Source organism: Corythoichthys intestinalis, chromosome 2 (genome assembly GCF_030265065.1).
Source record: "Corythoichthys intestinalis isolate RoL2023-P3 chromosome 2, ASM3026506v1, whole genome shotgun sequence".
NCBI lineage: Eukaryota > Metazoa > Chordata > Actinopteri > Syngnathiformes > Syngnathidae > Corythoichthys > Corythoichthys intestinalis.
In genome coordinates this window covers 53260209-53287313 of record NC_080396.1, presented here as the reverse complement: position 1 = coordinate 53287313, position 27105 = coordinate 53260209, and the positions used below count along the sequence as shown (strand labels likewise).

The 27105-nt window shown below is 38.6% G+C and overlaps 2 protein-coding genes across 3 annotated transcripts; one reads left to right on the top strand and one right to left on the bottom strand.

Annotated features, from left to right (window-relative positions):
• Positions 1 to 1540: 1540 nt before the first annotated feature.
• Positions 1541 to 19094, bottom strand: ddx20 (DEAD (Asp-Glu-Ala-Asp) box polypeptide 20). The gene is made up of 11 exons (XM_057861144.1): positions 18870 to 19094; positions 14716 to 14810; positions 14183 to 14351; positions 9758 to 9872; positions 9540 to 9682; positions 9300 to 9438; positions 9158 to 9216; positions 8945 to 9027; positions 8760 to 8865; positions 5728 to 5829; positions 1541 to 3026 (listed from the first exon to the last, which is right to left on the bottom strand). The coding sequence occupies exons 1-11, from the start codon at positions 19063 to 19065 to the stop codon at positions 1906 to 1908; spliced, it is 2328 nt and encodes a 775-aa protein (XP_057717127.1). The 5' UTR covers positions 19066 to 19094; the 3' UTR covers positions 1541 to 1905.
• Positions 14822 to 25077, top strand: LOC130931960 (parapinopsin-like). Of its 2 annotated transcripts, XM_057861240.1 has the most exons (6): positions 14822 to 14975; positions 21111 to 21304; positions 23976 to 24066; positions 24141 to 24378; positions 24448 to 24684; positions 24772 to 25077. In XM_057861240.1, the coding sequence occupies exons 1-6, from the start codon at positions 14944 to 14946 to the stop codon at positions 24889 to 24891; spliced, it is 912 nt and encodes a 303-aa protein (XP_057717223.1). In that variant the 5' UTR covers positions 14822 to 14943; the 3' UTR covers positions 24892 to 25077. The 2 variants fall into 2 exon arrangements, with proteins under 2 accessions (XP_057717223.1, XP_057717216.1); XM_057861233.1 differs by lacking the exon at positions 14822 to 14975 and having other exon boundaries at positions 20974 to 21304.
• Positions 25078 to 27105: the final 2028 nt, after the last annotated feature.

Sequence of the window (27105 nt, the reverse complement as noted above, 5' to 3'; positions counted from 1 at the left end):
GAATAGTCTGGGACCCAGGCCATTAACGGCCTCTCGAGCAAGTACAAAATCAATCGTCAAATCAGATTCGTTTATTTGCGTGACGTGTTCTTAACGAGCAACGTCACTCTTCCGCGTCGAAGTCATCTCCACAACAACACAGATGGCGAACAGGAGAGCCGAGAATATGTTTCAATCCACGGTAAAATCAGTTTTAAATTACCAAAAACACATCGACACAAGTCATTGACAACAGTCTGTCTCGCGCTAGCCATGTTGAATAAACTCCGCTCTCCTTGTATGTTTACTTCCGCGCGCAAGTCCCTCGTCCCGCCCGTCGTTGATTGGTCCACTCCGCTGTCTGTTTGCTGTGGCTTGCTCCGCCCTGGAAATTTTATCCGGTTAATGGTGGCCAGACTCAATAGCCGGAACAGAGGTGTCTGGAGTACCAGGCTAGGGTTTTGCTGTTTAAAAAAAATTATTTTTTTTTTCTAAAATGCTCCCTTCTTCAAAAAATTTCTTCCCCCAGAAAATGGAGATTTTAAGCTTTCCAATGATGTATCACACATGCATATCGGACAATTTTGAAATTTGGTCAAATTGGGGGTTTCAGAGCGGAACTTCTAGTCACCTGAGTGTTTTCCGCCATGTACATGTACTGTATGGTAGAGAAGTGTGGCAGATGTGGAGGGGACACTAGGGAGGGGAAAAAAATGTTCAATTTTTTTTAATGTCCTGTTCATCTGCTTAGAATTGGAACCTAGATTCCTAGGAGAATTGGAATCCTGTTCTTATGGTCTGAACACTTTTAATGTATCACATGGGAGTTCAATATATTCCCATTATGGTTTTTCATTATATTTATCAGGCAAAAGCAGCGAACAGGAAGTGGTTGGGGGGGGGGGGGGGGGGCACACAAGAGAAGAACTAACAACATCAAATACAATATTACACGCATATGCCATCTATGAACATAGTGGCGCTATTGTTCACTAATTATATAAGCCATAAGGAGATGAATAAAGGTATGTTCTAAAATTGTATTCATCAAACAAAGTACAGTACAGAAGCACTGCGGATCAAGACCAGACCATAAATCATATCTTTAGCAATTTGCACTTTTATTTGTACGGCATGATTTTCTGGAGGGGAAACTACATGAGCTGAGCCCAAAAGATAAAATATTAGAGATAATATTGCTTGACTTCACATATCCATATGACTCAGCAATTTGACTGTATTAATATGTGTCTAATGTCATAAAGGTTTTAAATCAAATGGCATGGTGATGAAAGTGTCTAAAATGAAAATTACATAAAATTAGTGCAAATATTCCGCAACCATCTACTCTTTAATAAAGTCTCCATTGGAGATTTAGAATTAGGTACAATTTAACTCCTTACTACTACACACAGTAGTTTGGACAACAATGTGGGATATCACGTCAAAACCAGTGAGAGAAATTAAAAAAAAAAAAAAAATGCTGAAGGTAATGTTACTGAAATCTCAGAGAGCCTCTTTAAGGGTTAGTTACCTCCCAATATGACAGGGTGGACAGCAATTGCAGGCACAAATAATGAGTGCTTTATTTCAAGAATAGAATAAACAACAACAACAAAAATCAAATAACATGTACATTTGTTTTTCCAATTTGGTGACAGTTAACATTGTAGTTTGCAGCACAGTGCATGGGACGCCATATGCCCAAACAGCAGCTTTGTAATTAGGGAAAAAAACAAGTACAAAATGAATTCAACCAGTCTATGATTCAACATTATGACTTGGATTGTATGTGTAATTATATTTGTCCGCTTAAAGCCAAACCTCAATGTTTGATTATTCCGTTGCATTTTTATAATTGATTGAGGACTCCAAATGCACTTAAATGTGATATTGATACACCTACTGATATTTAGGGACATCAAATCAGCGTTTTAGCAATTCCTCCACATAAACTGTATTCATTCGATAAGCTGCCATCCAGTTGTGAGCAGCACTGTACCCTTCGTAATTTTGCTCTAAAAAGGGGGACATAGATGCATAGTAATCATTCCAGGCTCTGTAGCACTCTCTCCAGTAACTTTCTGTGCTGAAATAGTCATCTTCCATGCAATATTTGTCTCCTTCCGTTTCATAATTCTCGTCTTTTCTTATTGTCTCTGACTTCTTCCTGCACAATTTTTTCATCTTGACCTTCGTCTTCTGATTCTTTGTCGTTGATTTGGCCGCGGACATCGGCTTGGTTTGCATGCCTGCTTCAATACCGATTACTGATTTATAGCTGTCAGGTGGGGGTGATATTTTATTGCTTATTTCGTTTTTCATTTGGAATGTTATGGGAGCTTCTGATGAAAATGGCTCCATCTGAGGTTGTGACACACTACATCTATGATTTACTTCCATCTGAGTGTTTGTGACTGTAGTGCTCTCACTGGCTACAGTTGTGCTGAACTGGCAATCTGGGTGGTCCTCAGCGTCATTTTCAGAGCTTGAAGAACTGGGGGTTGATTTTGCAGGGTTATGTTCAGACTTCCATCCATGACAGATCTCACTTCCATCGTCATCAAGTGTAACAAACTCTCTCTGCTCGTTATGATCCCCACAGTCTCCCTGTCCCATGAAATCCCTAACAATCTCCACTGACCTTCCCAATCCTGTCGTAATGAATGATTGGAAGTCACGCTCAGCCTCCTCAAAGGTCATAAAAACAGACGTGCAGTTCTTGAACGAGCTAAGCGGAGGGATCTTCGGCAGAGCGTCTTGCAACTCCTTACGAGTCGGCGCTGCTTTGGAGGGGCTCTGTAGGATATTCGTTGAGGGATTTGCCCTTTCAGAAAGCCCTTCCACTCCAAGGCTGACTAATTTTTGGCTCATCTTTGGCTTCCCAGCCTCTTGGGATTCCTCCTTGATGATTGGGGAGACAACTTTGGCATGTACCTTCTTTTTCTCATTTGTGAGAAATGGCTGCGCTTGGAGAACTGCCGTTGAAGCTTCAACGCAGACATCCCAGTCACACTGCTCAGTCATTAGCCCTGCATCAATCGTGGCTAAAGGAAGACAGATAAGAATGGAAGAAATTTTGAATTGTTTTCACCAAGTGTGACAGTTTAGATCACTTTGCTGTTTTTTTGCATTACCCTTCTGTGACTAAAGAGGAATAACATGGGCAACACAAACAACTCATATGGGTAATACACATTATGTACTTTAAGCAAACTGGATAGATAGTAGGGGTGTGACAAAATATCGAAATGGTGATATACAGTGCCTTGCAAAAGTATTCGGCCCCCTTGAATCTTGCAACCTTTTGCCACATTTCAGGCTTCAAACATAAAGATATGAAATTTAATTTTTTTGTCAAGAATCAACAACAAGTGGGACACAATAGTGAAGTGGAACAACATTTATTGGATAATTTAAACTTTTTTAACAAATAAAAAACTGAAAAGTGGGGCGTGCAATATCATTCGGCCCCTTTACTTTCAGTGCAGCAAACTCACTCCAGAAGTTCAGTGAGGATCTCTGAATGATCCAATGTTGTCCTAAATGACCGATGATGATAAATAGAATCCCCCTGTGTGTAATCAAGTCTCCGTATAAATGCACCTGCTCTGTGATAGTCTCAGGGTTCTGTTTAAAGTGCAGAGAGCATTATGAAAACCAAGGAACACACCAGGCAGGTCCGAGATACTGTTGTGGAGAAGTTTAAAGCCGGATTTGGATACAAAAAGATTTCCCAAGCTTTAAACATCTCAAGGAGCACTGTGCAAGCCATCATATTGAAATGGAAGGAGCATCAGACCACTGCAAATCTACAAGACCCGGCCGTCCTTCCAAACTTTCTTCTCAAACAAGGAGAAAACTGATCAGAGATGCAGCCAAAAGGCCCATGATCACTCTGGATGAACTGCAGAGATCTACAGCTGAGGTGGGAGAGTCTGTCCATAGGACAACAATCAGTCGTACACTGCACAAATCTGGCCTTTATGGAAGAGTGGCAAGAAGAAAGCCATTTCTCAAAGATATCCATAAAAAGTCTCGTTTAAAGTTTGCCACAAGTCACCTGGGAGACACACCAAACATGTGGAAGAAGGTGCTCTGGTCAGATGAAACCAAAATTGAACTTTTTGGCCACAATGAAAAACGATATGTTTGGCGTAAAAGCAACACAGCTCATCACCCTGAACACACCATCCCCACTGTCAAACATGGTGGTGGCAGCATCATGGTTTGGGCCTGCTTTTCTTCAGCAGGGACAGGGAAGATGGTTAAAATTGACGGGAAGATGAATGCAGCCAAATACAGGAACATTCTGGAAGAAAACCTGTTGGTATCTGCACAAGACCTGAGACTGGGACGGAGATTTATCTTTCAACAGGACAATGTCCAAAACATAAAGCCAAATCTACAATGGAATGGATCAAAAATAAACGTATCCAGGTGTTAGAATGACCAAGTCAAAGTCCAGACCTGAATCCAATCGAGAATCTGTGGAAAGAGCTGAAGACTGCTTTTCACAAACATTCTCCATCCAACCTCACTGAGCTCGAGCTGTTTTGCAAGGAAGAATGGGCAAGAATGTCAGTCTCTCGATGTGCAAAACTGACAGAAACATATCCCAAACGACTTGCAGCTGTAATTGGAGCAAAAGGTGGCGCTACAAAGTATTAACGCAAGGGGGCCGAATAATATTGCACGCCCCACTTTTCAGTTTTTTATTTGTTAAAAAAGTTTAAATTATCCAATAAATTTTGTTCCACTTCACGATTGTGTCCCACTTGTTGTTGATTCTTGACAAAAAATTAAAATTTTATATCTTTATATTTGAAGCCTGAAATGTGGCGAAAGGTTGCAAGGTTCAAGGGGGCCGAATACTTTTGCAAGACACTGTATCACCGGGATACTTTGTATCTTAAAAGGTTGTCGATATGCTCCTGCCAAGATTTGAGGTATCGTTTTAAAAAGGTGTCAATGTTTTAAAAAACAAACAAACCAAAAAAAAAAAAAGCAACCAACAAGTTGCTACCAAAATTTTCCACCATGATGGTGTCTCAGGTAACTGTAAGGCTGCCATTGACGGTCCTCGACGCCCAATCCATTTAGACTGGGAACGTTCGTTCATTCGAAACCGTGGCATTCGCAGTCATTCTGCCCGATTTTCGGGGCATTTACAGGTCACTTGCTGGCAATGTGGTAATTTTGGGCCATTTAAGGTCATTTCTTGTTGCGTTTGAGTCACTGCCTAATCATTTGGGTGATTCCCAGGTCACTTCCTGTTATGTAACTCAAAATCAACAGGAAGTGACCCATAAAATACCCCAAAATCAAAAGAAAGTAACTGAAAATCAACAGGTAAATGACCTTAAATGGCCCAAAATTACCTCATTGCCGGGCATTGGCTGCCAATGACGGCCATGGACGTTCAATCCGTTTGAAGTGGGAGGGATGGTGCCACCCTCCCAGTTTAAATGGATTGGACGTCTACTAGTGATAAACTTATTCCAATTTGCAGCAGAAGCTTGTTTTTCTGTTTATTAGTTGTTTGTAGAATATCCTAAAATGATTTCCTGACCAATGTATCGATATTCGTTGTATCGCCATATTGTCAGATCATCGTTATTGTGAGCTTTGTAACGCAAATCGTATCGTGAGGTAACAAGAGGTTCGCACTCTTAATAGATACCACGTTCGCCCCCCCCCCCCCCCCCCCCCCCAAAAAATGTACGTAAATATGTAGGCAAGGCTTACATGGTAAGATTGACAAACTCAGGCCACATTTTTGAGCAATGGCCAACATCTTATTCTCTTCTTCACCATGGCAACAGTAGGTCACAGCCAGCCCCTGGGTGCCTATGAACAAAGATTCTGATTAGACCTTCTTACGATTATCATGTTAATATTTCTAGTGAAAAGTAACATGCATCAGAAAAATAACCTTGCCGTGAGTCAAAAAAGGGTATTCAATTATTGAGTTTGTCAACATCCTGGGATTTGCAAAAATTCAATGCATTACTTGTCTGTGTTTTCCAGTCATTCATGTCTCACCATTACTGCACTGCATAGCGAGACATATGACTCCAGTGGTTTTGTGACGTTGTAACGTGGACATAGTTACCTGCTTAGAGTACCACTTATTTGGAACAGACCGCTCGATTAGGATGGGTGTAGGGAATGTGGACAGGACGTCATGTTCTAATATACAGTGGGGCAAATAATTATTTCGTCAACCACTAATTATGCAAGTTCTCACACTTGAAAATATTAGAGAGGCCTATAATTGTCAACATGGGTAAACCTCAACCACGAGAGACAGAATGTGGAAAAAAAAAAACAGAAAATCACATTGTTTGATTTTTAAGGAATTTATTTGCAAGTCATGGTGAAAAATAAGTATTTGGTCAATACCAAAAGTTCATCTCAATACTTTGTTATGTACCCTTTGTTGGCAATAAAGGAAGCCAAACATTTTCTGTAACTCTTCACAAGCTTTTCACACACTGTTGCTTGTATTTTGGCCCATTCCTCCATGCAGTGATGTTTTGGGGCTGTCGTTGGGCAACACGGACTTTCAACTCCCTCCACAGATTTTGTATGGGGTAGAGATCTGGAGACTGGCTAGGCCACTCCAGGACCTTGAAATGCTTCTTATGAAGCCACTCCTTTGTTGCTCTGGCTGCGTGTTTGGGATCATTGTCATGCTGATAGACTCAGCCACATCTCATCTTCAATGCCCTTGCTGATGGAAGGAGAGTTTCACTAAAAATCTCTCAATACATGGCCCCGTTCATGCTTTCCTTTACACAGATCAGTCGTCCTGGTCCCTTTGCAGAAAAACAGCCCCAAAGCATGATGTTTCCAACCCCATGCTTCACAGTGGGTATGGTATTCTTCGGATGCAATTCAGTATTCTTTCTTCTCCAAACACGAGAACCTGTGTTTCTACCAAAAAGTTCTATTTTGGTTTCATCTGACCATAACATATTCTCCCAGTCCTCTACTGCATCATCCAAATTATCTCTAGCGAACCGCAGACGGGCCTGGACGTGTAATGGCTTCAGCAGGGGGACACGTCTGGCAGTGCAGGATTTGAGTTCCTGGCGGCGCATTGTGTTACTGATAGTAGCCTTTGATACTGTGGTCCCAGCTTTTCTGTAGGTCATTCACTAGGTCCCCCCGTGTGGTTCTGGGATTTTTGCTCGCTGTTCTTGTTATCATTTTGACGCCACGGGGTGAGATATTGCATGGAGCCCCAGATCGACGGAGATTATCAGTGGTCTTGTATGTCTTCCATTTTTATAATAATTGCTCCCACAGTTGATTTCTTTACACCAAGCATTTTACCAATTGCAGATTCAGTCTTCCCAGCTTGGTGCAGGTCTACAATTTTGTCTCCGGTGTCCTTCGACAGCTCTTTGGTCTTGGCCATAGTGGAGTTTGGAGTGTGACTGACTGACTGAGATTGTGGACATGTGTCTTTTATACCGATAATGAGTTAAAACAGGTGACATTAAGACAGGTAACGGGTGGATTCTCGTTAGACCTCGTTAGGCCTCATTAGAAGAAGTTAGACCTCTTTGACAGCCAGAAATCTTGCTTGTTTTTAGGTGACCAAATACTTATGTCACTCTAATTTGGAAATAAATTATTTAAAAATCAAACAATGTGATTTTCAGTTTTTTTGCCACATTCTGTCTCATGGTTGAGGTTTACCCACGTTGACAATTACAGGCCTCTCTAATCTTTTAAAGTAGGAGAACTTGCACAGTTGGTGGTTGACTAAATACTTATTTGCCCCACTGTAATGGTATGTTATCTGTGTAGGTTGTATTTATTTTCAATGCAGTCGCCTTTGCTAGAGAATTCGTTCTGCAAACGGCAAGTTTTTACATTGGTCATGTTGTGACGTCAAACGGATTTATAATGCAAGTACCTGCCTTCTTAGTTCCTCCTCCACATCCACTAAAAACCGAAAAGCTGAGCACTAACAGAAGCTGTCTGGAGGTTTGCACTTCCTGGTTCTAAAATGTGCCCCATTAAGCATACATTGTGTAAATACAGCGTTAATTGCACCTATGTGTGCATTTCCTGCGGTTTAGTATAATTCTTTTGTTGCATGACCAGCTCATGTCTTTGTCATTTTTTTTCCCTCCACTACCTCCCCCACGTGTCGCCTCTCAGCATCTAGCCTGAGGCCCTTTTCTCTACTTGCCTCCGAGCAGGAGCCAGCCTACTCGCCTATTTCTTGATCAGACACTCCACCACCCTTTCTCCTGTATCAGACAAACCCAAGCAAAGAGGACCTACTAAATAGTTTGAAATATAAGATTCCGGCAACCCTTAACCTAAATTGTCGCGCAAACCTGGTAAAACGACATGAAGAAATGATTAAAAATAAATGTAAAAATAATAACAAAAAACCTTCAGTGCTTTTTTAGCTTAAATATACTCATTCAGAAACGTTTAATTCATTACATAAGGTTAATAAATAGGCACAACCTAAGTATGTTTTTTTTTATACTAAATCAAATATTGCTTTGCTCTTATAATTCTTCATGGATTGGGTGGGGTTTAAAAAATAACTAAAAATATGAATAGGATGTCAAATAAAAATTGAAATATTAGCTCGGTCTCAAAAATGATTGAGTATGAATGTAAATTAAGAATATTTTCCCAAATTATTTGTTAGGGATGTGACTGAGTGTAGCATCAGGTAGACTTGTCACATTTCAGTCTCTCCTGGTTGGTTGCTACTTCTATTGTATAACATGCTGAATACTGACCAAAGCGCCCGGCTCGTCCGATTCGGTGCATATAGGTTTCCCAGTCCTGTGGGACATCCAAATTAATCACCAGATTGACCTTCTCTGCATCTATTCCCCTGGAAGTCTAATTATAGGGAGAACAAAAATAAGAATACTTATAGTGACGCAATTTTTGAGTAAAAAAAATTAAATGTGAGACTCACCAGGTCAGTGGAGATGAGCACTCTGCATTGATACTGCTTCAATTTGGACATAGCCGTAAGTCTCTGCTCCTGACTCAGACTACCTGTTCAATTAACAAGGAACTCAACTCTATGATAACAGAGAAGACACCTGACACCAAGGATGATGTCATCTTGGTTTTACAGGTTACGATGCCCCCCCCCCACCCACACACACACACACACACATCTCACCTGAGATACAAACAGCGGGTAGGCCTTTCGAGGATAAGATGTCAGCCAGATGCTGAGCCCTGAGTGGAAAGCACAGCATGATTAATGTAATTTGGATCTGAGTGCCATTAAATGTTTGGCGTCAAATGAACTTATGCATCACCTTGTGTGCAAGTTTGAAAAAACAAGGGCTTGGTTGAAGGGAATTTTACTAAACAGCTCAAGCAAGTTCTGCACCTTCTCCTCGAAGACCTTATGAGGTAATGGATGGGACTGCACCAGCTTGTAATACTGCCTCAGGCCTTCCAAAGACCAAACATGGGCAAAAGGCAGAGGAGAGATCATTTGTTTAAGTAAGTTACTGTAGGAAGGAAAAAAGAAAGAGGCACTGATAGATGAGTACCTTTGAGTCCCATGTCTCTGGGGTTGAGTCTGACAAAAGTCGGCTCGCTCATGTAGCGGGTAAGATGCTGAGCAAGAGATTCCGGGTAGGTTGCAGAAAGTGCAAGCATCTGTTTGTTCTCCGGCAGAGAGGAGAATATCCAGCTATAAATGGGAGGGATGGGTGCACTGAAGACATTTTTTGTAGAACTTTGAAAATGATTTATTTGGTTACCGTACTTGATCTGTTCCTGGAAGCTGCCCTCCTCCAGCAGCTTGTCAGCCTCATCCAAAACAAAGAGACGAATGCTGGCAGTGGACAAAATGCCGAGCTCAATGAGCTGCTTGATGCGACCTGTGAGAATACCCAGCATGTTACTCAGATCACAAGAGGTGCGTTTTTTTTTTTATCATGACAAAAGCCTGCCAAGTTTTGGTGGCCATTTAACCTCTTCGTATTCAAGACAATGACTAGGTATTACGGCCGTCTAATTTAAAGTCAAGTCAACACAACATGCTGTACAGTAGATCACCGGCACAAGGATGCTGTAAGTTGGCAGCAAGCAAAACTTTTGACTAAATAAAGCATCTGAACTCCCATCAGCATAGTTCCTTGAACCGAAGATGCCAAAGCACAAACAGATGAATTTTTTTTTAACAAATAAGGGACAAGCGGAATGCCAAACAAACAAATGTTAAACAGAGAACATGTTCTCCTCTGGGTTTCTGTTTTTTTTTTTTTTTCATTTTTAATATATATATATGTTTAACAAATGTGCTTCATATTTTATTTGAATTTTTTTTTTTTTTTTCTTAAATGACATTTTCATTTCGCTCTGTGGCCCAGTGCATCATGATGATGCCATCACTTTGAGTGTGTCCAAATCCCTAACAACTAGGGTGAGTGATTATGACACTCGAGTTCCTGTGGGTATTCATGTGCGCTTGGTGTGCATTATTCAAATACACCCTTAGCAAGTTACCGCCATAGGCTCCGTTTGTGAAAAAACTAGTCAGTATCAGGTACATGCAAACTCGTCGTCAAGAGAAGACCCTTTCTGTCACTAAAGAAGAGCCATTTAAGTCTAGCCATGGATAATTAGACATATTTTTAAAATAATGGATATCCAAATTTTACCACTACGAGAGGACACAGTGCTAGCACTGACTAGCGGTTTTCAACCAGCACTCAGATGACATTATTAAGGACGGGTTAGCACAGTGTGACACAAAAAAAATGCTATACAGTACTACTGTATGATAGTGCTAGCCATTAGTCCTGGGTCTGATTACTGTACTAGTATATCAGAAGCTATGGCAGGGATTTTTCAGAGGACTTCGTCCACTTCAAGCTTTAAAGACGGTAAATTGGATTTTTCTTTCTTTGTAAATGTAGTGACCTGTATTTAAAAGCAAGGGCGTAGGTTTGGTCTAAATATTGGTAGGGACGATATAACAGCATGTAGACTTTTTGCTGGGGACGGGACATTAAGGAGACCAAACAGATTGGGTGAACGAGGGGTCAGGGATACATTTCTCACGAATATGAACCTAATTAATTGATAAGCTAAATGATCAATGCAAAATAAATCTGTATTGACTTATACCAACTTACATATGTATGTATTAGTTCAAGCAATACATCGCTCGATTCAAACCTTTGTTTTCAAAAACTACTAAAGAAACATTTTGAAAACTTCCAGACTGAATGTCTGGATTTTTTTTTTTTTTTTTTGTTTAGCAAATTTAAATTGCAATATTTGAACAGAATTAAAATTATATTAATATACACTAATACATTATCGTAATACATTAAATATCTCAACTATTCAGGAAAAAAATAAACAATTGTCTTAAGTCCACTCAATATTGTCTGTCTAAATAAAGAAATTAAATACAACTGAAAATCATCTTAGTTGGAGAATACCAAAAATAAATAAAAACTGAACCTTCCTTCAGGTAAAACACTACTGCTTTTGTCCACAAACACAACAAAACTCAACAAAAAAATGAAACCTCCTTTGGGCCGCTTTAAGACCACATAAATAAAATAAAAATGAAAATTGGGGAGAAGGGGTTAAACCTCGGTTCACTACATTTCTCGCAATTAAAGTTAACAGTGGAAAATATACTGAAGGACACTTCTCTCTAAGTAGCTTCCTACTCGAGTTTTGCAAATTAGCAAATTCATATAGTTTAATGTTATGCTAACTCTGATGCAGGTCACACTTTAAGTAGCAAAATTAGTGGTGTGTTTCCCACGTCCACAACATTGTCATCTTTTTTCATTACTTACAGTGGTTGCTGCTGCTGCTAGCTGAAATAAATTTCTAATATCCCTCGTCGTCGAAGGGAGCGGAGGAGGTGGCATGCTGTCGACATGTTGTATTTCTGTCGGGGCTGTGAGTGTATGTTTGGGGGGGGGGGGGGGGGGTCATGCCATCAGCCAATCAAACGTGTGTTTGAGGGGAAAAAATGGACTGGCACATTCAGCAAGTAAAAAGGGGGATAATGACAGCCTCAACATAATGAAAGTAATTCACTCAATAATGGTAGGGTCCATTCTATCCATACAACATATGGAAAGACTCAAAATTACCTATATAACTGAACTCATGATATAATATCAATAAGGTTGCCTAAAAGTTGGTGGGAACAATTTGAGCATCCTGAAAAGTTGGTAGTGTCATATCCCTACCGTCCCTATGCAAATCTACGCCCTCGTTAAAAGGTTATTGGTGGGGTAATGTTGTTGTTTTAAAGTGCATGTGACACGAAAAAGCATGTTTATTTCATAATACACGCGGTATTTTATGCTCCTGAATGATATGGACCGCTTGGATGTGTGTGGAAGCGATCGCTATATTTATTTAGTTTTTTTAATCCCGCGCCATGAAAATGAGTGACTTCCGGCTTCGGTCTTGCATTGAGGAGGAGGGCGCTGTGACGTGTACGGTAGAAGACGTCCTCTTCACTATACAGCGTACTGTTGTGTATGAGGACGAAGGATTCAGCTGATTTTGCGAATTAATACGTTTATTTTTCTCATCACGCCAGCCAAACGGCTGCAGAAAAATCATTCTGTATGAGGGAGAGGCGTATGCGCCTTTTTGGAGTTTCAAAAGGTTCCCATTCACCGTGGATATTGGCCAAGCCCTACTACTGTGGGACCATTGGACTTACGAGGAAGTGAGTAAACATCTTTGTTTGTATTATGTCAAATACGAATACAGCTATTACAAAGTAAACACTACAAACTTTCTTTAAATAAAGGACTACTTACGTTTGATCATTGATAGGCATGTAAAAAGCCCTCCTCATGCACATTAGCAGCCCTTTAGCTGCACAACAACTGCAGCTACCCTTCTCCGGGGAACGAACTGTAAATTGCTCTCCGCCGGGCGGTTTGCCGATCCGCGAAAACAATCGACAGCCCAGTCGTCATGTCAAATAATTGAGGCTAGTTATGTGTGATTTTCCGCTTCGAAGACTTTGAAACATCACTCTGTTCGGGTTAGCAAGTCGGCTAGCTGTCACGCTTTTTGGTTTGTTTACAAGCCGGGCAAGGGAAATGACATATGTCCGATTTAGGTGTCATAAAATGACATTGACGTTGACGTTTGGGAGGTGCGACAGTAAAGGTGAAGTCGACAGTTTTGACCATTATGGAGTAATTTTGCCATGTCGTCCTGAATAAATGCATTTTTATTATTTCATATTCCATTTAGCTCAAGACTGTTATTTGTCGTGACCATGCCATTTATTTAGCAATTGGGGAAAATACTTGGATAAAAAGAATATCCTGTAAAAATATTAAAGTAAAGAGACAGAAACAATGACATTTTGCAGCTCTCTTCGTCGCGTTTTCCTCGTTGTGAATAGTTCCCCCTCGACGGGCTGACTGGTCCTTCTCAAGCCATTTATATAGCGATTGGGGAAAAATACTTGGATAAAAAGAATATCCTGTAAAAATATTGGCGTAGAGAGACTGAAACAATGACATTTTGCGGCTCTCTTCGTGGCGTTTTCCTCATTCTGAATAATTCCCCCTCAATGGGCTGAATAGTAAAACCGATGAGCCCAGTCTACCGCTGACGTCATCCACCTGTAGGGGACGCTAAAGCCCTATAATGGTAGGCGTGGCTAACCGGCAGATTAAAAGACTAATTTCTCGTCATCTGCGCTTTGCTAAATTGTTGTATATAGTCGAATCGTCTCAAAATATGATTCTAATTCACATAATAATGCCATTTAAGACTTTTTTTCTCCTGTCGTATGCTCTTTAAGGTTACAAAGAACACAAGTAGGACTGGCTCTCGTGAGGGGAGTTTCATAGCAAAAATTGCTGAAATTTTCTCTTTAAATAAACATACATAGGGAGAGATTTAACAGATCCTTTTATAAGATTGTAGAATGCCTCACTAACTGGGTTGAGGATTGGGAAATTCCTGTTTCTCTATGTCCCAAATACAAAATGTATTTGGGGTCCTTTTGCTGTGTTTTTTTTTTTTGCACATATGTTGTTTAGAATATTCATTACTTCTTTCTGTCAGATAGAGTCCTAACATATCCAAGCTACAAAAAAACAATGTGGCAAAAAAAAAGTTGGATTTGTTTAATTACTTTAAGTCACATGAATGGGTAATGATTGGCTTATGTTCTTACCAGGTGAGCCTACAGCTATGTGGCATTTCTTCAGGTGGAGTTTATCCTGACTAACAGGTCGGCCCCCAATGAACACGTGGCACTGCAAGCCCTCCATGGCACAGCCAATCGCCATCACAACCGAGTGAATCTGCACGGCTATCTCTCGAGTAGGAGCCAGCACGAGAACCTGCACGAGTCAAAGAAAAAGTCAACAAGCACTTGTGTTTGATTAGGGTAGATTGTAGGCAAAAGGCAGCTGTGGATCCCAATCAGTAAAGCCCTGGAACTAATCAAATCAATGTGCACTACATTGTAGAAAAGAATGGATTTACCTATGCTTTACCAACAATTACCCAATTACATTTAATCATATTACGAGACTTGAGCTAGACAGCTTAAGACACTCATAAGTAATTAACACACACGGCCATCTGTTGGTAGTGAAGTTATAGTAAAGCTCACAGTATTTCTCAGTATCTGCCAAATGTATTAAAGTAACTTTTCTGATCAAGAGTGTATGCTGAAAAGAGCTGCTTATGTAATTTACTCACTTGTGTGGCGGGATTTTCCAGGATCAGAGAATCCAAAGCGATTGTGCAGAATACACATGTCTTTCCTGTGCCTGACTTCGCCTGTACAATCAAATCTGAAAAGAGACATTTCAAAGGTGACCCATCATTAGGCGACCTGATTGGGCTCATAGTGCCATCTGTAGGCTATTTTAGTGCTAAAACTATTTAGCTCATACACACACACATAATTGTGCAGGTTATTTTTTTATGGTATTTCCAATTGATGAGGTTATTCACTGGTGAGTAATTGTATGATTTTGCATTCTGTAAGCAGTAATAAATCGGAATTTATATGTATTTTGAACTTGAGTAATGCTGGAGTGTATTTTTGCAATATGGTAGACTAATCATTCACATGGTATTTCTGACTGGATACCCTTCCTAGTGCAATGTCGCCATTTCTTATTTGTTCTTGGAATCAACATAGGCCAGGAGGTGCCCAAACAGTTCCTCAAGGGCCGCTGTGGGTCCTGGTTTTTGTTCCTACTGATCGAGGGCAAACCAACGAGGTTTCCGCTAAAACATGCAGCACCAGAGTGCAATCAACTACCGTAATTACATTTGTAAAACACCGATTGGTGCGACGGTGTCGTTCTGTTTTGCTGGAAAGAAATCCAGCACCCACTGCGGCCCGATGTGGAATAGTTTGGGGACCCCTGACATAGGGCATCTACATGGAAAGCAGCAGCATAAACCTAAAAAAAAAAAAACATTAACTCAAGCTGTTCTAACAAATAGGAGAAATGCACTTATCTATTGCACTGTAACAACAACATAAAATTACATCCCTCTCCATGCAACAAAATGCATCAATGAAATGTAGATAAACTGGAGCAGTTCAGAATAAATATTAATCTGGAGCAGAGGTCGGCAACCCAAAATGTTGAAAGAGCCATATTAGACCAAAGAAACAAATACAAACAAAAAATCAAAAGCCTTATACAAGCCTAATAATGAAGGGAACACATGCTGTATGTATCTAATAGTTATATTAGCCAACTATGCAATTGACGAGCCTTCATGATTAAATTTTTTCCTGCAGTGCATCCTAAAGAGCAGTGTTTTTCAACCGGTGTGCCGCGGCACACTAGTGTGCCGTGAGAGATCGTCAGGTGTGCTGCGAGAAATTATACATATACACACATATTTTTATACATATATTATATATAATAGGGCTTTCAAACGAGTAAAATTTTTAATCGAGTTAATTACAGCTTAAAAATTAATCGCAATTAATCGCAATTCAAACCATCTCTAAAATATGCGATATTTTTCTGTAAATTATTGTTGGAATGGAAAGACACACGACGGATATATACATACAACATACTGTACATAAGTACTGCATTTGTTTATTGTAACAATAAATCCACATATGGCATTATTAACATTCTTTCTGTTAAAGTGATCCATGGATAGAAAGACTTGTAGTTCTTAAACGATAAATGTTATAGTTACAAGTTATAGTAATTTTATATTAAAACCCCTCTTCATGTTTTCGTTTTTATAAAATTTGTAAAATTTTCAATCAAAAGTAGAGTTAATATAAGAAGAATAAAAATAACAATATTAAAAACAGAGTGACCAAAGTCTAAGTTTTACGTTTATTTTGCATAGGTATTTTGATATGGAATGCCTTTTCATTTTGTATTGTTGTTTAACTGTGTGTCAGAATAGGGCCTCATTACTATAGACTGAAGTGCTTTTCTTTTTGTGAACATTATTTTTTTTTGGGAGAGATAGGAATATTATTTTTGTTGTGCTTTCACTAAACGATACTTCTGTTTGTTGTGAAGGAGTTGCCGAAGCTTATGCCAATAAACGGCGCGGTCCAAAGAACGCCTGTGTCCACTCGCCTTTACTGTATAACATATATCTGTACATATCTTACCCAAAATACAACAAGAGACACATAATTGCCACTAAAAGAAAGAAAACTTACCGAAATATGTGTGGAGCACAAATAGCAATTTGCATTGCATTGTGAATACAGCATAAACGTCTCACAATTACTAATTCTCCCACGTTTAGAAGAAATAACATGAGTATGGATCGGCGCTGCCCCCAAGCGACCGGTGGCATTCTCTTCACTCTTAATGTCCATAAACTGCCTCAATGGAATCTGTTTGAGGCAATATGCGAGCGGGTCATTCAGTGCATACGTTAATTGCGTCAAATATTTTAATGTGATTAATCAAAAAAATTAACGCCCGTTAACGCGATAATTTTGACAGCCCTAATATATATATATATATATATATATATATATATATATACTGGACTGTCTCAGAAAATTAGAATACACAATATTCTAATTTTTTGAGACAGTCCTGTGTATATATACAGGACTGTCTCAGGAAATTAGAATACACAATATTCTAATTTCCTGACTGTCTCAAATTAGAATATTGTGTATTCTAATTTTCTGAGACAGTCCAGTATATATATATAAATGCGACATTGGATATCGTTTTTTTTAAACGTCGTTGGGCGGACTTGCAGTAGCAAGGAAGGAAGGAGCAGGTAGAACGTTCTCGGTCGTGTGCAGATGAGCGAGGTATCGCTCGTGTCGCGTTCAACAACTGCTCAGATTTCTAGCCATCAGCGACCTTGCTGTCTGCGACAATCTGGACCCTAGCACGTCTACTGGACATCATTTGGTCAGACTCGTTGTGTGTCGATAAGTGAAAGTGTTCTTTCTATTTTATCCATATGTGATGACCGTCAATCCTCCAACCTGGGTTTTATTCCAACACACTGTTGAGGACAGCAAGGTGGCTAATGGCTAGAAATCCGAGCAGTTCTTGAATGCGACACGAGAAGCTATCCAACAGTGCCATGGTGCCAGGCAAGTTTAAATGTCATCTTCAAACGAAACACCCGTCGCTTCAAAACAAGTCGATGGACTATTTTGTTCGCCTTTGTGAGAACACAGAGAAACAGGCAACTTTTTTGAGGAAAAAAACTACAAAGGTAAATGAGAAAGCCCTCAAAGCCAGTTAGATTGTTGCTGAACTTGTTGCTAAATCCAAAAAGTCCCACACTGTGACAGAGACATTAATACTACTTGCCTGCAAAGCCATTGTCTGCGAGATGCTCGGCCCTGATGCGGTTGAAGACATTGCTCAAGTCCCCGTCTTATAATTCTGAGCTTATTCAAGCCTAACTGCTATATATATATTTTTTTTGGACAGAAAGACTGAAAAGAAACAACAACAGAGAAAGACTGATAGCTGTTAAGAATAAGGATATCGACTTTGTGTTCATCTAAACAGGCTCAAGTTTCACACTGAGTAAGTACGCATACTGAAATATTATTTCATAAATAAATGTACTGTTCAGAAAATAATCTTGGAACATTTTTGGTTTGTGGTGTGCCGCGAGATTTTGTCTAATGTGAAAACGTGCCGTGACTCAAAAAAGGTTGAAAAACACTGCTATAGAGAATGACGCACCACGTGACTACTGTGTTGTATGATGCTGCCTCAAGTTTAACTTCATTACAATATTAATGAATTAGAAGAATGTTTGTGTCATGTTTGTCCTCCTACAGAAACCATATCAAAATAAGTATACTTCCCTCCCCCATCTTTTTCCACTTTCTAACATTAAAATATATATATATGCTATATATACAGCCGCATGTGGCTCTAGAGCCGCGGGTTGCGGACCCCCTCTCTGGTGTAAATCATCGTCACCAGAGACGCTGTTTAATGACCCCCCCCCCCACCACCACCACCACCTCCCAGATCCCGCCTGACAAGCTTTGTTGAAATTTGCTTGCTTTGCTCAATCGATCATATAATGCGAAAATTCTTAAGTTAAAGCCACTTTGAAATGTCATTTGTCCAATAAGTCGCTACATAGCAAATATAGTAATTACATCATCGAACAATTCTGAAGGCCCGTGGCAGATCGGATAGACACGCTGACACGGCGGCACGTGGACTGGAACCACAACAACAACAAAGTAACAAGTACAAATTACATACTTGAGAAAGCTATTATTCCTTTATCTAATATGCTGTGATAAGGAGCCTACTTGATTTTCCCTAATGAGAAACAATACTCGCGTAATGCTGTTAATTGAAACACAGACAGGTGAACAGTCAGAAAGAAGGAGAGACAGCTACCGAGTCCGCATCGCCCAAGCGGGATCGCCTTAAATTGGATCGGGGACGGTTTTTGAAAGCCAGCAGCTGACAGTCCGTCCAACACAACCTCTGACAGTAACAGCGACGTAAAGTCGATCCCGTCCGCTAAAATGACATCATCAGTCCTGTTTCGCCTTTCTATATCGTGAGCCGCTTTCCTGGTAGAGGCCGCCATGTTTCCTGACACACGGCCAGTCTATGGTCAAAGAATCTCTTAAAAAGCATCGTCGAACTTCCGGGGAGCTAAGACTACACTACCCTCTAGCGGTCAAAGAAGAGTGTGCACTTTAAGCAGAGATGTAAAACATGATCCAATTTTGATCTCCATACACTTGTCAGGGTCCCTAGATGCTGGAGCCTATCTCAGATGACCTCAGGTGAAATTCGGACTACACCCTAAACTGGTCACCATTCAGTTGTAAGACACACACAGAGACAGACAATCATTTGTACCCACATTCACAATATCACTAAGTGGGAATTCATCCCGCGCTACCTGAGGAAAGTCAAGTGAATGCATCAGTACATCATCAGTGACTTCCCTGCATGGACATATTTTGTGGATATTTTGCAATTACAATACTGTATGGAACACAATAGTGCATGAGTGGAAAAAGTAATCACTCATCATACGGTAGTAGAATTACAAATGTTTGAAAGACTCCTTTACTGAAGCAAAGGTAAATAACAATAAAAATAAATGAATTCATAAATAAAATATACTGTATTTTTCGGACTATATGTCGCAGTTTGTTTTTTTTCATAGTTTGGCTGGGGGTGTGACTTATACTCTGGAGTGACTTATGTCTGAAATTATTAACACATTATTATATAATTTCACATGTTATTTTGGTGTTTTTGGAGTGACACTGATGGTTTGGTAAACTTGTTAGCATGTTCTTTATGCTATAGTCATCTAAATAACTCTTAATAACTATGTTACGTTAACATACCGGCCACGTTTGCATTTCGTTGTTCATGCATCACATAACATTATCTTACTGTACACTAATTCAGCATTTTGTCCTCTATTGTATTTCTATTTTAAATTGCCTTTCAAGATGACATATATGTTCTATGTGTTGGATTTTATCAAGTACATTTTCCCCAAAATATGCAATTTATACTCCCGTGCGACTTATCGTCTGAAAAATACGGTACTAAATTACACATTTTTACATTTTGTGATTTTTATTATTACATTTGTGGAAGAATTTTAGCACGCCGGATTCTGGTGGATTTTAAAACGTCTCTTGAAAATGCAGTCTACCCCACAATAAAATAAATAAAATTAATAATAAAATAAAATAAAATAAAATAAAATAAAATAAAATAAAATAAAATAAAACAAACAACAATTATTTGGCCTGGCTAAATCAAACATATATTATTATATTATATTTTACCATGGTTAGGGACTCGGTAGTATCTTGGTTCTCAGAAGCTTTTTCTTCAATTAAACAGGCACAAATTTTACACTGCGCATATAGTAGTGAGTCAGTTTGTAAGTATGGTTAATTGAGATGAGGTTGTTGCAATCATTATTTTAGCATTCATACTTTTTGGGGCATTTTTTTTTTTTTTTTTTGGGTGGTGTAGTGTGTAATATTTTTGGGGAATGTGAAATGGATGCATTTGTTGGCTTTATAACAGGTGGGAAACAGTGCTCTGAGCATATGTTGTGTACGTGACCTTGCTAAGGGCTACTTATGTAAGCACAATCAAGGAAAGTGCAGTCTTAAGGGATATTAGGCAGAATTGTTGTCCCCACACTCCAGATCTGCAGATATGGTTGGAAGGAATTAAACATCATGATCCTCTTGCCATGGGGTTATTTAGATGGTCACTTCTCCTGGTTTTTCTGTATTGCAACAGATTTTTTGGTATTAGTACATGCAGTACAATTGGATACCAAATTTGAAGGCAATGATCCTAATTATTTTTCAGTCCGTTTAATTTTTGTTGTTGTTGCTGTTTTGACCTTTGGGCATTTAGAATTCGGTCAGATATTACAATATTGATGGGCTAAGGTTAAGCATTTAAACATTTTAGCCATAACTTCCTTGAGCCAGTTTCACATAAAATGGAAAAACTTGACCTAAATGGAAATTCATCGTTTTCTAAAAATGAGACCAATGCAGAGTTTCTCTCTCGGACTGGCTACACTGTTCTGGCAGTTATCATGGGTGTCTTCTCTATTTTGGGGATCATCCTCAACAGCCTGGTGATTGTGGTGACAATCAGACACAAACAGCTGAGGCAGCCACTCAGCTATGCTCTGGTCAGCCTGGCTGTATGTGACCTGGGCTGTGCTGTGTGTGGAGGGCTGCCCACCACAGTGACTACTGCCATGGGATACTTCAGCCTTGGACGTGTGGGCTGCACATTGGAAGGCTTTGCTGTGGCCTTTTTTGGTAAGTCTCTCTGCCAGACCACTTTCTTCGTGAGAGTGTGTGTGCTTGTGTGTAGAGAAGTTGTAAGTGGGATATTACACCAAGATATTATGCAATCACTGGGATTGATATTAAATTGAATTTGAAATGTTATTAATGTTAAATTGAATTTAAAATGTTATTAATGTTAATTAATGAGTTTGTTTAATGTCTTAATGGTTTTATCTAAAAGACTTTCTTATATAATCTGAATTGATTTTTAAATGAGTTTTGATCACTAAAAATCGGAATAATCAAATGAGGGTGGGGGTGCAACAAGAGCTAGAGTAGTCACACAAGATCCGAAGTAACTGTCTCAAGACTGCTGGTTTGGTGCCTGTAAAGGACCATAGACATTGTTCCATATTTTGTTTTGGCTCCAATCTCCACTATACCTATAATTGCAAGTTATAACCACTTTTTTGCACCCTTTTTAAATTAATGATATAATATGATATATGATGTGATATTATATTATATTATATTATATTATATTATATTATATTATATTATATTATATTATATTATATTATATTATATTATATTATATTATATTATATTATATTATATAGCGGAAAACACAGACAAGGCTGAAAAAGCAGTTTCTGCTTCAGCACCCCTCTTTAAAACAAACTGCTGTATTTTAAGCCAAAAGAACTGTTGTGTTTGCTAGAACAATATGTCTATATGCTGCCATAGCAGATTCATGGCGCATTAACCCCCAAACTATTTTTAATTTGTCCGTTTTACCCTGGAAACCCCCATTTACAGACGTCGCACAACCGCTTTTGTTTTAACCCAGCCATAAAAAGAAGGCAAGTAATTATATTTATTATTCAAAATGTCTGTCATTTTTTAGCTTAGAATCATTAATCAATATCTAGTATATCGTTTAAAAAAAAAAAAAACTTTAAGATATTATTCACTCGCATATTTTAAACTTTTAAACAAATTACGTCAAAATGAAAAAAATTGGTGTCTGTAAATAAGTCACGTATATCTACCTCATAACTATCGCTTAATTGTATTGTTTTTGTTACTGTCGCATTTTCCCCGATATGTTAGATGATAAATAACCGATCCAAACAAAGAAAAATTGAAAAAAAAAAAAAAAAAAAAAAAACATTTAAAAGGGTAAATACATGAAAAAGAAAATCTCGACCACTCCTTGATGTCTGTGATTTCTGCATCGCGACCCTTGTTATCTTACCATGTTTCACCCATAAAATCCCCCAAAAATCCAGCTGCGGCCATTGACAGCTGTGTTTTGACCCTTGTTGATAGATGCTACGTGGAGTTTTTGGATCGAAAAGATGTAAGTACGCGATAATATCTCATTAAAATCATGGCGTCTTTAATTATGCTCTCGCGTGCTCTCACCTCAAGTTAGGGTTTTGCTGTTTAAAAAAAAAATTAAAATGCCCTCCTGTTCAAAATTTTTCTTCCCCCAGAAAATGGAGATTTTAAGCTTTCCAATGATGTATCACACATGCATATAGGACAATTCTGAAATTGGGTCAAATTGGGGGTCTCAGAGCGGAACTTCAAGTCACCTGATAGTTTTCCGCCATGTATTGTGTGTGTGTATACAGAACTTTGCACGTTTTTATGCACTTAAAAAAAGTCCTTAAAATTGTATGCTTCAAGCATGCGTGACAAAATCCAACATTAGGAAAATTAAGTGAAAACTAACAAAAAGAATCACTTCTAATGTATTTATTAAGAAGTTGTGTGTACTAGTCTTACTTTATATTTAATGTTTAATGCCAATACACAATAGAAAATATTTATATCTTATCGGTGAAAGTCGCACTCTATGCAAAATTGATATGACTAAAGTTTTACTGTAATTCAACATTTTTACTTGATGTTTTATGTATTCACCTAACAGTGCTCTTTCTAACCTTCTGCTCAGCATACCTAACAAGATTCTTAAAGGGACATACAAGACCTTGTGTAAATGAACTTTATGTGAAAAACTGCTGAAAGAATATGAATTTATAAATCAACAATTAGGACTATGATAAGAGAAAATAATGTTTAAACACATAAAATGACACTGTTTACAAGCAGAGCCATTGTATGACAAACATGACGTCAATTACACCACATAATTGACACCACGGCACATAAAAGCTGATACACTCAGAAAAGGTCAAAAGTAGCTAAAAAAAAAAGAGGCGCACACTTCTTTCTTATAGTTTCTGTAGCTTTGCAATATGTCTCTGTCTCTCATTCTTTCTGTCTGAGACTCACACAAAACCTGGTCCAAGTCCTTGGGCCTTTAAAGCGTGTTAAGGCCATTGACGGCCTCAGCACCTTGGCCAGTGAAGAACACAAAAAATAATCTGTGATAGTTGTATTTGATTGGGTAAATTTGTACTGACATTTAAACATGTCTGACAGCAGCTATTTCATGTATTTTGTGGAAATTTGGGCTATCATTTACTTTTTTTCTACACTATTACACATCTAAAAATCGTAATCCTGTTTTTTTCCTTCATGTGTTACACAAAATTCTGATGTGATGCATTTATTGTTAGAAGAAAGCTGTGCTATTTAATTCTACTGTTTAATTTCACAGCTCAAGACACAATGAGGTGACAAACTAATGTTGTCTCATAAGCATGATTTAATTACTCTTCCCTTACAGGTATAGCAAGTTTGTGTACAATAGGAGTAATTTCTGTAGAGCGCTACATAGTGGTGTGCTATCCAATGGGTGCTGTCCGCTTTCAGACTAGGTAAGTGACATTATTCTATCAAATCAAGCAGCTCAAAGGAAAAAAAATCAATGACTGCTTCTGCTCGTTATTAGGCATGCCATCGCTGGAGTTGTGCTATCTTGGGTGTGGTCCTTTGTGTGGAACACTCCACCGTTGTTTGGTTGGGGGAGTTATGAGCTGGAGGGCATCAAAACCTCCTGTGCCCCCAATTGGAACAATCGGGATACAGGGAATATGTCATATATAGTCATCTACTTTTCACTCTGCTTTGCTGTGCCATTTTCAATTATTATGGTGTCCTATGTGCGGCTCTTGTGGACCCTCAGACAGGTGGGGACTTCAGAATCTTGCTTTTTCTCAAGTGTCCCAATATGACATGTCTCAACTTTGTCGTGCCAGGTGACCAAGCTACAAATATCCGAGGCTGGCAGCAGTGTGGAAGTGCAAGTGGCACGTATGGTGGTCGCCATGGTGCTGGCCTTCCTAGTAACCTGGTTGCCCTATGCAAGCATGGCCCTTGCTGTCATCCTTGATTCCACACTAAATATTGACCCACTAATTGCAGTCATACCGGTTTTCTTTGCGAAAAGCAGCATAGTCTACAACCCCATCATTTATGTTTTCATGAATAGACAGGTAAACCAAAATGATCACATTCATTAAAAAAAAAAAAAAAAAAAAAAAACGAAATCAATATACTTCATCATGTTTTTTTTTTTCCAGTTTCGAACATTCGCCATTCCCACTATCCTATGTGGATGGTACCCGTACGCCTCAGAAGAGCAAACATCTGAGGCCGAGCCAACAGTTGCTTCCGTTTACAAAAACCAAAGGGATCTCTGAAAGAGCACTAAAGCCACGAGATAACGTTAGGTACATCTGTGCGACCGCGTAAGATGAGCATATCAAACTGTATTGAATTAAAATAATATTTGGGTTTTCATTTCAAGTGGAATGTTATTTTACCATTGTAGTTATTGTTCTTATGTGCAGTGTTGTAAGTGGTGTTTCACTGTAAATTTTCTGATTTCACCAAATAAATTAGAGGGGAAAAATCACAAAATAAAGTAATATAAAAAATGTTTACACACCACTGTTCAATTTACAGGTTTTTGTGACATAAAAATGTTACCAAGGTAAATGATCAGGTATCAATCCAATATTGGCTCATTCATTACTAGTGACAGTGATAGAGGCACAATCCATTTTAACTCTGTGGACAGATAGTAAATAATCCTTTTTCAGTACCATGTTAGACGTCAATCTATTTGACTTGTAAGGGAATGGCAGTTAATGATCACTGTCACCAATGGCAGTGAATGAGTTTATGTGACTGTATCGTGGAAATGTTTGTCTATACCTATAGCCTAAAAAAAACAAGGTGGAACCTAATGGAAAAAATTCTAAATGCATTTCTTGGTACAGAGAATAGAAAGCATTACAAAAAAAAAACAAAAACAAAAAAAAACGAAAGCTGTACTGTCTCTGGACGTAATCAAAGACACTTTAGATAGTGGCAGCTGTGTGTAATGGTAATCAGAGGCACTTTAAATAGTGGCATGTGTGTAATGGTAATGGTTAGTTTTGAGAACATCCAAATCACAATTTACCCTTGGGGGGAGGATCTGCATATTTAGCAGAAATATTAAGTACAAGTCACATAATCGTAAAGCTAGATAGAGGAATAAACAATTGTGAAACTTATTTTCTATTTTTTTGTTTTTGTTTTTATAGCATAACAATTTACCATTTGACCATAGATGTGCAGACATTTTAGATCCACTGAATATCTATTGATAAAAACAGACTTAAAAATCATCATGAAGGCTGAGGATTCTATATGTAGCAAAAATAAGAAGTGTATTTTATTTATGTGGCAATAGGATTGTTATGCGTCATGTGTCTTGCGGTGTTATATATACTAGTATATATGGCAGAAAACACAGACAAGTCTGAAAAAGCAATTTCTGCTCTTGCACCCCTCTTTGAAATAAACTGCTGTATTTTAAACAAAAGAACTGTTGTGTTTAATAGAACAATATGTCTATATGCTGCCATAGCAGATGCATGGCGCATTAAGCCCCCAAAATATTTTTAATTTGTCCGTTTTACCCTTGAAACCCCTGTTTACAGACGTCGCGCAACCGCTTTTGCTTCACCCCAACCATAAAAAGCCCAGTAATTATATTTATTATTCGAAATGACTGTCATTTTTAGCTTAGAATCATTAATTGATGTCTAATATTGTTTTTTTAAAAAGGCTTTTAAAAATCATTTATTTGCATATTTTAAACTTTTAAACAAATCATGTCACAATGAAAAAAATAGGTAAATGTCTGTAAATAGGTCACGAATATCTATCTCATAACTACCACTTAATATTTTTTTTTGTTACTGTCGCATTTTCCCCAATATTTTAGATGACAAATAATCGATCCAAACAAAGAAAAATTGGGGAAAAAAATGTTTAAAAGGGTAAATACATGAAAAAGAAAATCTCGACCACTCCTTGATGTCTGCGATTTCTGCATTGCGACCCTTGTTATATGATCATGTTTCACCCATAAAATCCCCCCAAAATCCGGCTGTGGCCATTCACAGCTGTGTCTTCACACTAGGTGATACATGCTACATGGAGTTTTTGGATCGAAAAGAGGTTAGTGCGTGATCTCGTTAAAATAGTGGCATCTTTAATTATGCTCTCTCATGCTCTCACCTCCAGTTAGGGTTTTGCTGTTTAAAAAAAAAAAAAATGCCCTCCTGTTTAAAAATTTTCTTCCCCCTAGAAAATTGAGATTTTAAGCTTTCCAAACATATATCACACATGCATATCGGACAATTTTGAGTTTGGCCAAATTGAGGGTCTCAGAGCAGAACTTCAAGTCACCTGAGTGTTTTCCGCCATATGTGTGTGTGTATGTATATACAGTACAGGCCAAAAGTTTGGACACATGTCATTCAATGCAACACAAAAGAAGGTCCTGACCTCATTGATAAAGCAATAAATTCTTATCAACTCTGAAAAGCCATACCTGTGAAGTCAAAAACCAGTTTAGG